The 16,065-nt window shown below is 48.9% G+C and overlaps 1 protein-coding gene across 3 annotated transcripts in view; it reads left to right on the plus strand.

Annotated features, from left to right (window-relative positions):
* The window catches only part of HTT (huntingtin), a 139,987-nt gene that overhangs the window by 53,272 nt on the left and 70,650 nt on the right, over positions 1-16,065 (plus strand). For all 3 annotated transcript variants that reach the window (XM_059379949.1, XM_059379958.1, XM_059379968.1), the window contains 11 exons: positions 219-377; positions 467-564; positions 1,648-1,787; positions 2,764-2,827; positions 3,077-3,177; positions 6,181-6,327; positions 8,041-8,161; positions 9,525-9,601; positions 10,857-11,008; positions 12,023-12,225; positions 14,830-14,956. In XM_059379949.1, the coding sequence (XP_059235932.1) occupies positions 219-377; positions 467-564; positions 1,648-1,787; positions 2,764-2,827; positions 3,077-3,177; positions 6,181-6,327; positions 8,041-8,161; positions 9,525-9,601; positions 10,857-11,008; positions 12,023-12,225; positions 14,830-14,956 (1,389 nt within the window). The remainder of the gene's footprint in view (positions 1-218; positions 378-466; positions 565-1,647; positions 1,788-2,763; positions 2,828-3,076; positions 3,178-6,180; positions 6,328-8,040; positions 8,162-9,524; positions 9,602-10,856; positions 11,009-12,022; positions 12,226-14,829; positions 14,957-16,065) is intronic.

Raw genomic sequence — 16,065 nt, forward strand, 5'->3', positions numbered from 1 at the left:
GTGTTGAAGTGATAGCAGACCTGTGATGAATCTAGAATCCTTAAACCTCACCGTATTTTTTTTACTGCTCATGGCTATTAATATTCAAGTCTCTTCTAGATTTGGATTGCCCCCCCCCCTTTCTTTTTTTCCCTCTTTCCTGAGAATGAAGCTTTTGTTCTGAGTTAGAAAGTTGATAGTAGGGGCTTGTATAGTGGCTGGGCAATTTATCTCTACAGAGGAGCAGTATGTGTCAGACATCCTGAACTACATTGATCACGGAGACCCCCAGGTCAGAGGAGCCACGGCTGTTCTCTGTGGGACCCTCATCTCCTCCATCCTCAGCAGGTCCCGCTTCCAAGTGGGGGACTGGATGGGCACCGTCAGAGCCTTGACAGGTAATGGTAGAGTTTTCAGTGCATTTTCTAGGTAGAATGCCCAAGTTCAAGTTTATGTAAAGGTACTTACTATTTGCTCTTCTGGTCAGGAAATACATTTTCTCTGGTGGACTGCATTCCTTTGCTGCAGAAAACTTTGAAGGATGAATCTTCTGTGACTTGCAAGTTGGCTTGTACAGCTGTGAGGGTAAGTGTCATCTTTTGTGGAAGTCAGTTCTTTGATTAGCAGATTTTGCCACTGTTATAACTAAAATCGGGCTTAATACTAAATAGTCATAGACGTTGCAAAGCTGTAAACAGTAGCAGCCGTGTGTGTGTCTGCCATGCCGCTGCAGAAAGCAGGTGTCACCAGTCAGGTTTGTTTCCTAGGGTGTCGCGGGAGTTTCAGTACTCCAAGTGTTTGTTCGAAATGTTTCTTTTCGTAAAGGGTCTATTTAGACATACACTTGGCCAACATGGAGGGTAAAACCTGTTGAATTAAACCCCACCGGCACTCTTGGGCCCACAGGGTGCTGAGTTGGGGGCCGGGGGGCTGCGACGTTGTTCAGTGAGCTCCGTGCCGTGTCCCTGCAGCACACCCGGTCTGGACGCGGTGGCGTGCTAGACCTTTTTAGATCAGCTGGTCTGTGAATCACAGCTGGCCAGTTACCAACACTAATGGTTAACTAGTAAAGATCAAAGGAAAACCCTGACAGTTGTCACATGAATAGGATACCTTCCCTTTTCAGAATGTCATGGCAGGAAGTGTTCCTTAATTCCAGATGATTGTCAGGTTTCAGTTGCTCTTTGTCTGCGGGAGCACAGCAGGTCTCTGACCTTGAGTCCACTCGCATCTGCTGTGTGCCCTGAGGGGAGGGGAGGGCACAGCCAGAGGGCCTGTGCCGGGGGGTGGGGGGGGGGGGGGGGGGGGGGGGGGGGGGCCCGCTGTGGAGTACAGGGCTGCTTAGCAAAGGGCCCGGCTCCCCTTTGCTGAGGCTTGTTTTAGAACAGGTTTACCCCTGCTCTGCGGTCACAAAATTGGTGTCTGGGAGTAGAGGCCTTGACTTAGACAGCAGTGGGAGGAAGGAGGACATACGGTGATGGGGAAGGGACATATTTATTGCTAAACGAGTTAAGGACATTTCTGAGGGACCTGGGGAAAGTTCAGCATCCCTGCCACGGTGAGAGGAGGAGGAAATGGGAACACCACGCATGCTCATGCTGTCTGAACCATCAGGAGGCAGTGGTGGCGCTGAGCCTGACCCCATCACATGGCGACCTTGTATTCCAGCACTGTGTCACGAGTCTTTGCAGCAGCAGCCACAGCGAACTGGGGCTGCAACTGGTCACCGACTTGCTGACTCTGAGGGACAGCTCCTACTGGCTGGTGAGGACAGAGCTTCTCGAGACTCTTGCAGAGATTGACTTTAGGTGAGTGATGAATCAGGTTCCTTAGGTCTGTAAACCAAAGCTGCTCAGGAGTTCGGGCCAGGAACTGAGAGACCTGGGTCATTGCTTCAGGTGTTCATTCATGATGGTCGTCAAGTCACCTGTGAGTTGGGAGTCTGGGTGGCATGGAGAGCTGATGCTGCTTTCCTCCTCAGCTTGCTTTGTGCTTGGGGTTTTACAATACAGGTGGAGGATTAGGTCTTTCTGGTGGTCTCAGTCACCTGAGTGGCATGGATGGAGGGTACAGGAGAGCTCAGACTGCCATCACTCTTGCTCATGTGGACAAAAGGAACATCCTCATTATACCGAACTTAGGTCACACAGCTCATCTGTACTTTGTTGCAATTAAAAAATAACGTGATACCTTTTGCATTTTCTAAGAACAAGTTTGGCTTAAGATGTCTTTTGGGAGGGGAAATTTCTTCTATTATCCAGGCGTTTGGGTGTTTTCCACGCAGCTGTTACAATGTGCTTGCTGTGTGCCAGGCTCAGGGCTAGTGCCCCTGAGCGGCTAGTGGGTAGTTTCTTTCTCTCTCAGCATGTCTCTCTGAATGAGGGGTTGCTCTCAGCTTTGGCTACTGGGAGGGACCCTGGGCCAGGGGTAAGGAACCTGCCAGAGGCTGTGCAGCCCCTCCCTGGAATCAGCAGGCCCCTCCCCTGGTGGCTGAGCTTACTCTGAGGCCCCTTGGAGTCTCTCACAGTATGAGATTATTAGTATTTATTTTGAAGAAAACAGTTTACTAAGTCTGAAATGAGGAGAGGAATATGAAGTCCACTTACTTAAAAACCTTGGTCCTTCCATGGGTCTGAGATCGTGCTCCCTCTGTGGTCTTCTGGGCGGCAGGACCAGCCCCCTCTGAGCCGCCCTCTGTGTCCTGCGTGTCAGGGTTGTGCAGGTGGACAGTGGGTGTCCATGGAGTCACTAAATTGTTTCATGTTAAAAATGTTCTTTTGTTAGGTTGGTGAGCTTTTTGGAGGCAAAAGCAGAAAACCTGCACAGAGGGACCCATCATTACACAGGGGTAAGCAGTTCATTTTTGTGAGGCCATGTCGTAGCTTCCAGGAGTCGTGCCTTCTCAGGGGTGTGGGTCTCCTCTGAGCATGCTCTGTTCTAGACTGACCCTGCGATTCAGGTTGTGACAGTCATGCTTGTGTGTGTGAATTTAAGACTAGTGGTCGTGAGCATTCCCTCAGGGGCCTTCCAAAGTATCTTACATGAAATGGGCTTAAAGACAGATGTCGTATCTGTTTTTGTTTTCTTCTCTCTGAAGCTTTTAAAACTGCAAGAACGAGTGCTCCATGATGTGGTCATCTATCTGCTCGGGGACGAGGACCCCAGGGTGCGGCATGTTGCGGCAGCGGCCTTGATAAGGTATCTACCACCCATTTTCTCTCTTTGCTCTCTTTGGTGGAAGTGCAAAGTGGTAGGTGGAGGGGAGCTTGGTTATCTGAGAGTAGGTCAGCATTCCCGGATCCTGGACGCTCACTTTCAGCTCCTCTGAAAGCATCAGAAAAGACCAGGAGTCTAAAGTGAGGGTGAGGGGCGCCTGGGTGGCTCAGTGGATTAAGCCACTGCCTTCGGCTCAGGTCATGGTCTCTGGGTCCTGGGATCGAGCCCCACATCTGCCTCAGCATCCCTGCTCAGCGGGGAGCCTGCTTCCCTCTCTCTCTCTGCCTGACTCTCTGCCTACCTGTGATCTCTCTCTCTGTCAAATAAATAAATAAAATCTTAAAAAAATAATAAATAAAGTGAGGGTGAAAACAGGGCTAGCCTCCAAAAGTGATGTGCTTTCATTGTGAGAAGTTTAGAATGTAGGAAAGAGCACAAAGAACATAGAAATCTCCTTTGGCTCTGCCTATGGAGACAATCACTGTGAATGTGTTGAGTATTGCCTGTGCATGAGTCTCTTCTACAAAATTGGGATCAATTTTGCAATTCAGTGATCCGATCATTTCATGTACTATGTTATCGCATCTTCCTGATATCAGACTTTTCTAAAAAACAAAAAAACAAAAAATACCTGATTCTGCCAATGATATCTGGAGCTGCCCCCTGTATTCAGATATGTTCGTATGTTTGCACTGAATTACATGACATGTCCTACAGAGTGAGATTGGTGAAGGCCACGCATACTGTTTCAGAAAAAGAAATATAGTGAGTGGCCAGTGTCTTATTCTGTAGTTGTGATAAACTTTTATGTAAATATTATTTGGTTGGACAGTAAGTTTTCTATGACTTACAAAATGAATAATGCTTGTGAATATTGTTATACATAAATGCTGATGTATACATTTTTTTCTGAGAATTAATTCCTGGAAGTTTGGTTACTAGGCCAAGCTTTCTGGTGTTGTGGGGTTTTTTGTTTTGTTTTGTTTTTAATTTTTCATAGCTTTACTGAAGTATGATTTTGTGTCCCTTCACATTCACCCATTTTAAGTGTACGATTTAGTGATTTGTAGTAAACATAGAGATTTGTGTAACCATCACCACAATCCCAGTTTTAGAACATTTCCATGACCCCATCACCGCATGGCTGATATTACTTCCACTTTTGTGGCCACTGTGGATTGTACTGGCTGAACATCTGCCCACAAGACATTGTGTGGACACATGTTCTCATTTTTTGGGGTTGGTACCTAGAAGTGGTGTTTGTTTGTTTGTTTGTTTTTAAGATTCTATTTATTTATTTGACAGAGTGAGAGAGTACAGTAGGCAGAGCAGAAGGCAGAGGAAGAGGGAGAAGCAGGTTCTCCTGTGAGCGGGGAACCCCACGTGGGGCTTGATCTCAGGCCCCTAGGATCATGACCAGAGCTGAAGGTAGCCACTTTAACTGACTGAGCCACCCAGGTGCCCCTAGAAGTGGATTTTTTTTAATGGGTTTTGGTACTTCCTGTGAAATTGCTCTCCAGAAACATACTGGTCTCTTATTGACCAGAATATAATTGTGCCCGATTCTTCTCACCAAAAAAAGATTAAAAAAAAAAAGTTAAGTATGTATCAGTTGTTGAAGCAGACATTGGTATTTTTTTTTTAAGTTTTTATTTATTTATTTGATAGAGAGAGAGAGTACAGCAGGGGGAGCAGCAAGCAGAGAGAGAGGGAGAAGCAGGCTCACCGAGCAGGGAGCTCCATGTGGGAATTGATCCCAGGACCCTGGGATCATGACCTGAGCCGAAGGCAGACAGATGTTTAACCGACTGAGCCACCCAGGTGTCCTGAAAAATACCTCATCTTTTTGAAGTAATACATGTTTACTTAACAAAGTTTAGGGAAAATATAAAAGAGGAAATCAAAATCTCTGTGATCAAATGACTGAAAACCAAGGTTTTATTTTGATGTGTATCTTTTCTGTTTTCAGTATTGTCATTTGCGTATTTCTTTGATTACTTGTGAGGTGTACTTTTTCTTGCACTTAGCTGGATTAGTGTGACTTGCCTACAATGATTTTGAACCTTTCCCTCTTTCTGCAAATGATAGCCATTTATTTTACCTTAAGAAGTTGTGCTTATGACCAGGTCGCCACAAAAGAGAGATTTTATTAAAGATACTGGGGTTTGCAGACCAATGTGAGTAGGTAGTTGATTGTTTCTACGAGTTATGAGCCCCGTCCGAAAGCATATGAACACACTTCCTGCAGAACACACACTGCCGATTGCAGAAATGGGCCCTTCTGTTCTCTTAGGAAATGTTGCCTGTATTCTGCATTAAAAAAAATTTTTTTTTAAAGATACTATATGTTCATTTGAGAGATGCAGCGGGAGAGGGAACACAAGCAGGGGGAGTGGCAGAGGGAGAAGCAGGCTTCCTGCTCAACAGGGAGCCTAACCCGGGGCTCGATCCCAGGACCCTGAGATCATGACTGAGCCCCCCACGCACTCCAGTACTCTGCTTTTGAGTGGAGTATAGATTTGTGAGGGGCTTCTGCTGGAGCTTTGCCATCTGGGAGTGTGTGGGATGGATTTGCAGGCAGAATTGCAGAAACGAGTAGAGGCCGGCTACTGGTGTTCAGATCCGCTCTGTGCTTGGTACTCTCCGTGGATGGGGGAGACACGTACCTGTTTGTCTTGCTGAAGAGGATAAGAAGGAGAACTTGAAATCTGAGCCTTTTATTGTATGTAGAGAAAGCTTCTAAAGCATAAGGCAGGCAGAAAGGAAGTACGGCACCTGATTATGGCAGAGGTGTCGTAACTGGTGTGTGGGCGGTTGGTCCTGGGACTGGCAGCACCCTCTGCTGGGCTGGGGGACCCCCCCAAGGCGGGAGCAGCTGTTTGCAGCTAGACCGCGTTTCAGGCCTCCCCACCTCGACACAGGAGGGTGGTGCAGCGCAGGTGTGGCTCAGACCCTGTCAGTGAATGCACTCCACTTCTGTTTCAGGCTTGTCCCGAAACTGTTCTATAAATGCGACCAAGGACAAGCCGACCCCGTCGTGGCTGTGGCGAGAGATCAAAGCAGTGTTTACCTGAAGCTCCTCATGCACGAGACTCAGCCTCCATCTCACTTCTCTGTCAGCACCATCACCAGGTATGCGCGCTGCGTGCGGGGATGTCATGGGGGGCTTTCTTGATGCATTGTGCTTTCCAGAGAGGTAGAGTCAGGTGAGGGCGTTTGCGTAGGTGGTCCCCTTTGGTAGGGTGTCCGTCCTTTCTGAGATTTGCCGCCTGTCTTCATTTAGGAAGCTCTGGCATAGTCACAGCAAGACTTCATGAATCTTCCAGTCCACTCACTACCAGACGAGTTCTCAAAGTGTATTTTTGTGTGTGACGCTTAGGCTGTATCTTTTCTAGAAATCTGTCCGGTAACTTTTTCGCTTCATTTGTGTTGCTGGTGAATAGTATGGTGAGGTTGTCATCTCCTCAACTTTCAGGGGCCTGGGCTGTGTTATTTAGGACTATCCACTAGTGTGGATCGCTGCAGTTACTGCTGTTCACGTTGGCTGGGAGATGCTTTTAGTGGCTGCTGCCATGGGCGCACACAGCCCGCTCTCTTCAGCTCTTGGACCAGCGCACGCACTGTGCAGTCATTGACCCAGAAATGCTTTAATGAATCAGTCAGTCTTATGGATCTTAGTTTGCGAAGAAGGCTGCAGAAGTGATCGTAAAAGACTGTCATGCAGGTTTAACTCCTTGTGTTTTAAATGTTATTTAAAAATGAGTTTTACTTGTAGCTGTCCTTTCTATTAGTAGGAATTTTTTTTTAAAAGCTTGGACATCAGGTCTGAGATGTTTGCTTGATTGCTTTTGTTACGGATTTGGAACTCAAGCCAATCAGATGTGGAAGTTCTTCCCTCGATAGCTGTCATCTCTTCTCACGTAAAGGTTGCTTTTAAAAAACACACGGAAATAATTTTCTCAGAGAATTCCCTTTATGTAAATCTAAGAAGTGGCCTTTTCTTTTCTCTGAGAAGATTCGGGCTAAATATTCCTTTAAGATTGCAAAAGCAGTATGAGAGGATCTCACCTGGAGTTGGACAAGCTTAGGGTAAGTCGCTGTTGCTGAGCATCATCTCAGGAAATGCCAGCAGAGATGAGTCTAGCATCGTGTTAGAATTGGTTCCTTGCTCCAACTTTGAAAGTCTCTCCAGTTTTACATGCAGGCTGGCCTCTGGCCTCGGGCTGTGTTGTCCTGGTTCTTGCATAGAAAGCTCCGTGGCCAGGCTGCAGTGCCGTTGGCACCTTCACTGCCCGCTCTCTGAGAATTGATGCAGGAAGAAAAGAAGTCTTCTGAGTTTTATTGTTGGGTTCTGAGGATACCTGGAGATTCAGAAGTGACTCCAGCGCTGGTTCTGCTCAGGCGCCGCTGGTAACCAAGGCAGGGACTCAGAGTCCATGCGGGACCTCAGCAAGTGGCTGCCATTGGGGTGTGCTGTGAGGGCGATGTTGGGAAGGGCACTTTCATCTTTCAGGGAATCAGGACCAGCTTCAAGGAGGTTTTTGACTTAAAGTTTGAAGAGGTGGCTTAAAGTGTAGAGAGGTGGCTGCGAGGCTGTGGTGGGGAGCGGTGGGGGATGCTGGGGGGGCGCCGGGATGTGGGTGTTCAGGGTGGGCCAGGGCCTGGAGAGGACTTCCTGTGACCACTGTAGTGCCCAGGTTCACTTCGTGTCTGTCTTTCACATCAAAGTCAAGACTGCTAGGATGTCTCATAGGTCTTAATCTCAAACTTAGAAATGCCCTTTGAATTTTAGAAGTATCGTAAGCTTTAATAGTAGATTTTAAGTCTCCATGTTTTTCTCACTAGAATATACAGAGGCTATAACTTACTGCCAACCATGACAGACGTCACAGTGGAAAACAACCTCTCCAGAGTCATTGCGGCCGTTTCCCGTGAACTGGTCACGTCGACCACGCGTGCACTCACCGTAAGTCTCCTTGGATGGCCTTGGCGAAGTTGACCCTGGGTGGTCCTGGCAGTTGGTTCTTCGTGGTGAGCTGCTACATGAGAGCTCGCATTTGTGGGGCTCGCTAAGAACTGGTGCTTCTTGGAGCAGAATCTTGGTGTATTCTAATGGAGAAGTACACTATTTTTTTTTCCTGGTTATTAAAGTAATAGTGCTCTTTGTATAAAAACCTCAACCAGTGCAGGAGGACATAAACGTGAGAATAAAAACTACCATGATCAGAGTTGGTAATGTGTCAGAAGTTCAGAATGCCTCTGCTATAACTGAGTCTGTGATGTGTGATGGGCCCTTAGGGGAAGAAATCAGAAATGCCAGCAAAGGTGTTTGTATAACGTACTCACCTGTGTCATTTCCTGTGACGCTGACGTTGGAAAAGGACTGTGATGTCCAGGAATGCACAATGATTAAGTTCTGATTCTGATGAGACTCTGCATACAGTAGCATATTTATTACACAGTAGATGACATGGGCTTCGGGGACGGTGTAGTGCTACAGGGCGGTGGGGTTGGAGTGTGCCTGTGTGTAATCCCATCTCTGTGCAGAAGTCCCTGCCACGCATGTACCCTCCTTACATACTCAGGAGAGTGACTGGCTAAAAATGGCCAGTTTTCGGATTGTGATCTTTGTTTCCTTCTTTATATTTTTCAGATATTTACAAATTTTCTAAAATGAACAAGGGTAACTTTCATAGTCAGAAATAGAGACTGTTGTACAAAGTAGTGTTAATTTGCGGATCACTAGGTTAAACCTTATTGTTTTATGTGATGGAAGAAATGCTTGCCTGTTGTAGAAAACGCCAATAATTAGAATTAGGCTATCCTCCTAAGTACATAAGTGTCTTTTAAACCTAAATATTATTTGGCCTCTCTGGTTTGGTCTTCCTTTGATTTGTTTAAAATATCATAAACTTCACTTACTGTATCTATTGTGGCTTCATGTGGTGGGCACTGTTTTAGACTTGGGATGTAAACACATGAGGGTCTCTGCCCTTGTGGTCCTTGCAGTCAGGTCAGGAGATGGATGTCAGTGAGCTTGGGTGCAGGAGCAGAGCAGGGGCGGGGAGGAAGGGCACTAAGGCAGGGAGGGGAAGGGTTGTGCCCGCTGCGGGCCTATCTTGATGGCACACAATGGGCTCTCCTTAGAGCCTGTGTTCTGCCTGTCCCACTCTGTCTTGGAAGGATGAATTGATACCAGGGTAGGACAGATATTGTCAGACACAGACCTCATTTATGTGTTTATTGTACTTTTTATGAAGGATGAAACGTTCAATTTAATAAATGTTTTGTGTACATGGGTGTGATGTTATTGTCCTTTTCTCCTTTAGTTTGGGTGCTGTGAAGCTCTGTGTCTCCTTTCAACAGCCTTTCCCGTCTGCATTTGGAGTTTAGGTTGGCATTGTGGGTATGTATTTTTCTCAGCATATTGTTATCTATACTCAGGTGATACAGACATTATAGTTGGAATCCCCTGTTTTTTTTCTTAAATCTTTTATCAGTGTGACCTTTTGGAAAAAAGCACCCAGTGGAATCCTTGCTTTTGCCCTGTTAGCTGTATGGGAAACTAGGGATAAAGCTCTCGGGAAGTCTAGATTTGCTGGGATTCTCATGGGTGTCAGATGCTCACTCTTCAGTGCCTTGGAGGGTTTCAGGGTGTCATTTGTAGGTTCATTTTGGAGAATTCACATATGCTGGCAAGATGTTTCCTTTTTTTTGGTTTTTTCTTTAAAGATTTTATTTATTTATTTGACAGAGATCACAGGTAGGCAGAGAGGCAGGCAGAGAGAGAGGGGGAGGCAGGCTCCCTGCTGAGCAGAGAGCCTGAGGCAGGCCTCTATCCCAGGACCCCGGGATCATGGGATCATGACCTGAGCCGAAGGCAGAGGCTTTAACCTACTGAGCCACCCAGGCGCCCCAGGCAAGATGTTTCTGATTGGTTTAATTCTCTCCAAATGTCTACACTATGTACTAGAAACTTAGGAACATTCTTTGTTTGAAATCAGACGTGTCCCGTTGTACAAAATCCTGATGGACTATAGGAACTGTCAGGCTCATCTGAGCAGTTTTTATTTAAAAATGACTTTCTTCCAGTAGATGGCCCTAATAGCATTTGTGAAATAATTTCGAATCTCTTACAGTACTGAGGAGTAAGCTTTTATTATGTGTACTGATTTCTGAGAAGCATTTTGGTGACTCCCCATCATGTTTGGAAGCATCTACAGACGTCTTGCGTGTGTCAGCGTGTGGTCGGCTAACATTTGCGTGGAGCGGCTGGATTGCTGGTCCGGAGTGCTTGCTTCCCTTTGTCCACCGGTGGTTACTGAGCAACTACAGTTTCCAGTCAGAGCTTCAGCACCTTGATCTGACTCTGAGCAACTTTGGCATTGGAGTAAAATATGCTAAGTCAAAATCCAGAGAAAGCAAAAAAGTTATAAAAAACAGTTCAGTGGTTTTAATCAGATCTGCTGCCTGGTTTCCTTTGTCAGTGGTTTTCATGGAGCTGTGTTTTACTGACAGAATGTTAGTTAACAATAGTGAAGTAACTTTATGATCTAGTACAAAACATACAGTGACATGCCTTCTTCCTGGTTCATTCAAGAAGGCAGGACTGTTTGATTTAAAATTTTTGTCATTTCACCTGGCAACATGTCTGCTTCCAGGGTGCCCCCACTGAGCGCCTCCGATGAGTTGAGAAAGAGCTGTACTGTTGGCATGGCCACGATGATCCTCACCTTGCTCTCGTCAGCGTGGTTCCCACTGGATCTCTCAGCCCATCAGGATGCTTTGATTTTAGCTGGAAACTTGCTTGCAGGTACTGGTGCTGAGCTGAAACAGGGACTTGCAGTCTAGAGCTTTTGGGTTCCTTCTGGGGGTGGGGTGATGAACACACGGAGGGAAATTACTCCAGCGATGGTTTGATCCTCTAGTTGGAGCATCCAACTTGACCAACTGGTGTGTGTTATGGGCAGCTGTTCTGACTGAGTAGTTTGAAGAAGCCTTTCCCTGTGCAGACCCTTAGTTGGCTACAGGTGAAATTATTTCTAATTTCATTTCAGCAGGCACCATGGCTGTAAGATAGCATGCTGTGTGGGCTGTTCTCCAGTCAGCTGTGGGTCAGTGGGGAAACACGTAGTCCAGGGGCAGTCCCAGGAGGCCATAGCCACTCTCTTGTGGGTGCCCAGCACAGAAGGCAGGTCTTAGGGGCTGGCAGGAAAGGGCACCCCAGGTGGAGGGCATAGCCTGTTCGAAGGTATGGAGACATGAAAAGTTGTGTGACATCTGAGGACTGTGAGTTGTCTGGGATGTCAGGTGAGGTCCGGGATGGAGAGTGTGGGCCGTGAGGAAGGAGGGCCCTGAACTTGGTGGGTGTGGGGTGCTGGTTCATTACGGAGGACTGTGTGTTTGCTGTGGGAGGTCACAGAATTGCCTCACAGCCTAGCCCAGGGCAGGGTCCCTCCGCGGGCCTGAGTGTGGCTTGGAGGACAAGGTAGGGAAACCCACTTGGAAGGTTCATGGCACGGTCGAGGCAAGAGAGAGAGTCTCAACGAGATCCCGTCTGTGGGCTGGCGGGGGGAAGACTCTGAAGGGCAGGAGCAGTAGGCGGTGGCCACCAGTGGAACTTTGGCTGTAAAGGTCCAGAGGGCCTGGGGTGATTGGCACATCAGGGTTGGGTGTGCATCTGGGGGTGACATTCATGCAAGTCCATTTGCAGTTGGAGGGAGTAGGTGACCACACAGTGGAGCTGTCCAGCAAACTCAAAGGGGGCGGGTCTCAGTGACTCAGCTTCCCTGGTGATTTCTCTACCCCTCCTTGTACCGTATCACAGCCAGTGCCCCCAAATCTCTGAGAAGTTCATGGACCTCCGAAGAAGAGGTCAGCCCACCAACTGCCAAGCAGGAAGAGGTCTGGCCAGCTCTGGGTGACCGGACCCTGGTGCCCATGGTGGAACAGCTTTTCTCGCACCTGCTGAAGGTGATTAATATCTGTGCTCACGTCTTGGACGACGTGGCTCCCGGACCAGCAATAAAGGTAACTGCAGGCTGGGCAGCTGCATCAGTGCAGCCTTGGTGACCCCATGGGCGCCAGACCTGCCTTCGCTCACTCATCTACCTCTTCCTTAATCTCTTTTGCTCTAAATGAACAAAATTGCTCCCAGGGTAACCATAAATTTAACACCAAAACTTGTCCTCCAATTTGTAGCTTTTTCATTACCATCCTTGTTTACTGTCGCCTCTAAGAGGGAAAGAACTAGCTGCGTCTGTAGGCTTTCGGCAGTGGCCGAATAAGCTCAGAATTGACGTTGCCGGGACGCCTGGGTGGCTCAGTTGGTTGGACGACTGCCTTCGGCTCAGGTCATGATCCTGGAGTCCCGGGATCGAGTCCCGTATCGGGCTCCCGGCTCCACCGGGAGTCTGCTTCTCTCTCTGACCACCTCCTCGCTCATGTTCTCTCTCACTGCATCTCTCTCAAATTAAAAAAAAAAAAAAATTGACATTGCCATGTCCTGGGACGTCCACAGGCCATTCTGCTTCTATAAGAAGCATAGTTCCACAGAATGAACTTCAGAACAAATGGCAAACCGTTTGCACAGTGAACTTCAGATAGATGAGTTCACTTCTAATCAGACCCAGTTCTTTGCTTTCCCGTATTTTCCACCTGAAGTTACTTCCACCACGAAAAACCTCTTTGAACATCATGTTCTCCCTTAGTGGCCATTTGGTCTCCCCATCACTACAGACTTTTCTAAAGAGTCTCCCCACTTAACACCTTAGTGCCTCCTGCTGCCCCAGCACCAGCCTGGACGCAATCCGCAACTCTGGCCCCCGATTCTTAAACCCGGCAGGTCGGCTTTCGGCCACTATTCTCCAGAGCTGTGCTTCCTGCCAAGATCAGTTTTTGAGTCTTGTGGGTGCCTCTTGGGTCCTGTCTCAACTGCTGCTCCACACCCTTGGAGCCGCCACGCTGGTCCTGACACGGGTGCTCCTTCTGGCCTCCAGGTTGTCTCTAGTCTTTCTCTACCCTGGTTTCATCTCTCTGCCCACCTCAGAGAGCCTCTAGGCTCTGTCCTAGGTTGCCTTCTGTCTCGATACTCCTGGGCAGGTGCCCTCCAGTGTGGCTCTGCAGCAATGGGAACGCGTGTGTCTCAGCCAGCCTGGGCGGCAGCTGCTAACCACACGTGGCGAGTGAACACTTGAAATGTGGCCAGTGCAGCTGAAGTGCTGAGCTGCTAATTTTGTTTGTCATTATGTGGAAGTGACCACGTGTGGACCGTGGCTCAGTACGGGTGAGCAGTGCAGATGGTCACATGTCGGAGGCCCTGGCTCCGTCGTGGTGCATCTGCAGAGACGTGACGCCTCTGCTGGGATGGCCCGCAGATCTCAGACATGAGTCTGGACTGCTTGGCTTCACCCCTGCACGCACACTCCCCTCACTTTGTGCTCTGTTAGCTGGGAGCATGGAAGTCTCCTAGCTCCTCACTGTTCCTTGTCAGGTCCTGAGTTTTCCCTGCTAAACGTCCTGCAGACCCTACGCACATGCGCACCAGTGTCTACACAGACGCATGCACATGCAGATCATACGTAGCTGAGCATGTACGCGCGTCTGTGCATGGGCTTCCCCATTCTGGTGCCACTTGGCGGCCTGGTGGACATTCCGCCCCCTCTCTTTCCCTCCTCCTGCTTCAGACGGTATTCTTCATATCCTCAGTTGCAGCGCAGTTCCTGTGCCCTATAGCTCATCAGTTCGAAGCATAGGATTGCGTGGGTTTTCCTGTGCCCACAATCATGTGGCCATCACCACAATCCATTGAGAGCCTGGGAAGGAATGCTATGCCATTTAGGTGTCACTGCCCCCCACACCTCCCATGCCCCCCAGCTCCAGGTGGCCACCAGCTGCTTGTTGTTTCTATAGACCTGCCCATCCCAGACATTTCACAGGAAGGGACTGTGCGATCCCTTGCGTTTGTCTCCCCTCCCTTGGCAGGTGCTCCAGATGCAGCAGCCCCTGTCCTGGCTGGTCTGTCTGTCCCTGCTGCCTTCAGTCTGCTCTCCTGTGGCAGCCGTTTGTCCCATTCCATCCGCTTCTCTGAGACCATGGAGAGAGGAGCAGAGCTGGGGCCTGCCGGGCACGTCCCTTCCCTGGGGTCCTCACCATGCCCCCATGCCAGCGCCCCCACAGCACGTCCTCTGCCCTGTGTACAGGGTCTGTGGACACTGAGCTGGGTGACTTGTTAGCTTTAGTGTTCAAGAAGTTACTTCGTCTCTGAACCCATTTTCTCATTTGAAGAACGGGTTTACAGCGTTGCTTCATACATTTGTCACATCCTGCCTCCCGCAGAGTGCCCTGGCTGCTTGCTGCTGGGGGCAGTGGGCCCCACCTGGCTCTCTGAGGGGCCTTGCATCCTCGGTCACTCACAGCGCACCTGTTAGAAGGTTCTAGATCCATACCTGCCAGTGTGATTGCTATGAGGGCTACAGCAGGTGCTCTGTGGACTGTGTCTGAATTCTGTGAATGAGGACTCACAGAGAAAAATGATCATATGTAGCTGTGCTTAAGAAATGGGAAGTCTTGTGTGTGACTTTCAGTTTCCGTGTTGGTTGGGCGCCCTTCATGGACTCTTTGTTTTTATTATAGGCAGCCTTGCCATCTCTGACAAACCCTCCATCTTTGAGTCCCATCCGACGGAAGGGAAAGGAGAAAGAACCCGGAGAGCCAGCCTCTGTGCCCTTGAGCCCCAAGAAAGGCAGTGAAGCCAGTCCAGGTATGAAATGACGACGGGGAGGGCTGGGGCTGGGGCGCCTGCATATCAGCGAGATCACATTCACGCCCAGCTTAATTTAATAGCTTGGTAGTTTTTAGAAATAAAGTTCACGGCAGTGAAGCCAGAGAAGGCGTTTCCCTGGTTTGGTTTCAGATGTTAAATATTAATTCCTAAATGTGTGTGGACCACGTTCCCGTCTTGGCATCACTCTGTGTCACTGGCTGACACGTGGCCGTGGTGGTCTGTGGGCCACTGGCCCCCAGCAAGCTGTCCTGCCTGCTGTCCTCCCTGTCCCGCTTCTCCCTCTTTCCATTTACAATTTCAGTCAGGGAGGTATGTGTGGATAGCCAGGAACAGAGCTAGTGGATGAAAGAGTTTGTCCTGACATGTGAAGATTAAAGCCTAAAGTGCCGACGTGGGGAACAATCATCTGAGTGAGAGGAACCCGACAAACTTAGATGTGTGGCGGGGTAGCCACCCCTGGGAGGGGCCGACGTTTGCATGGGGCCCTGTGACTTCTGGACCGGCCGTGAATGGGCACAGGAAGGCCTAGGCAGGGTGAGAGGTGACTGACCTGTGCTGTCGCACTCCCACCAGACCCGTTGGCACATCTCACGGCGCTTGGGGGTCATTCATGATCCTCCCAGGAGACACATGACGTTAAGGCTTTCGAAAAGTGCTCCTTTCTGAGGACTGACAGGGCACTGCAGGAAGCTTTACCAGCTTTGAAAACTTCTGAACTTGACAAATGTCGTATGTCACTGATCATCTTCAGTGGATTAAAGAGAGGGCTGCGAGTCAATAATCTTTAAATTTTGAGAACAGTTTTACTTAGTGCTTGGCATTTCATGACGGTCTACTTGCCATCTTCAGTCTGGAAGCACGCTGTTGGCGTCCGGGGCTCCTGGTCACTTTGGCTGGGCTTAGCCCCACCGTGCCACTGGGAGCCGCAGGTGCTAGGGCCCATGTGGGGCTAGAGGCCACTGGCTTGCGGCTCCTTTGATGCGCAGCCAGGCAGCCAAACTGTGCCAGATGGTAGCATGCTGCTGCTCTTCTTTTTTCTCATCTCACCTCATTGTTTTGGGGGAGATACTCAGACTCTGTTTATC

Source organism: Mustela nigripes, chromosome 1 (genome assembly GCF_022355385.1).
Source record: "Mustela nigripes isolate SB6536 chromosome 1, MUSNIG.SB6536, whole genome shotgun sequence".
Taxonomy (NCBI): Eukaryota; Metazoa; Chordata; class Mammalia; order Carnivora; family Mustelidae; genus Mustela; species Mustela nigripes.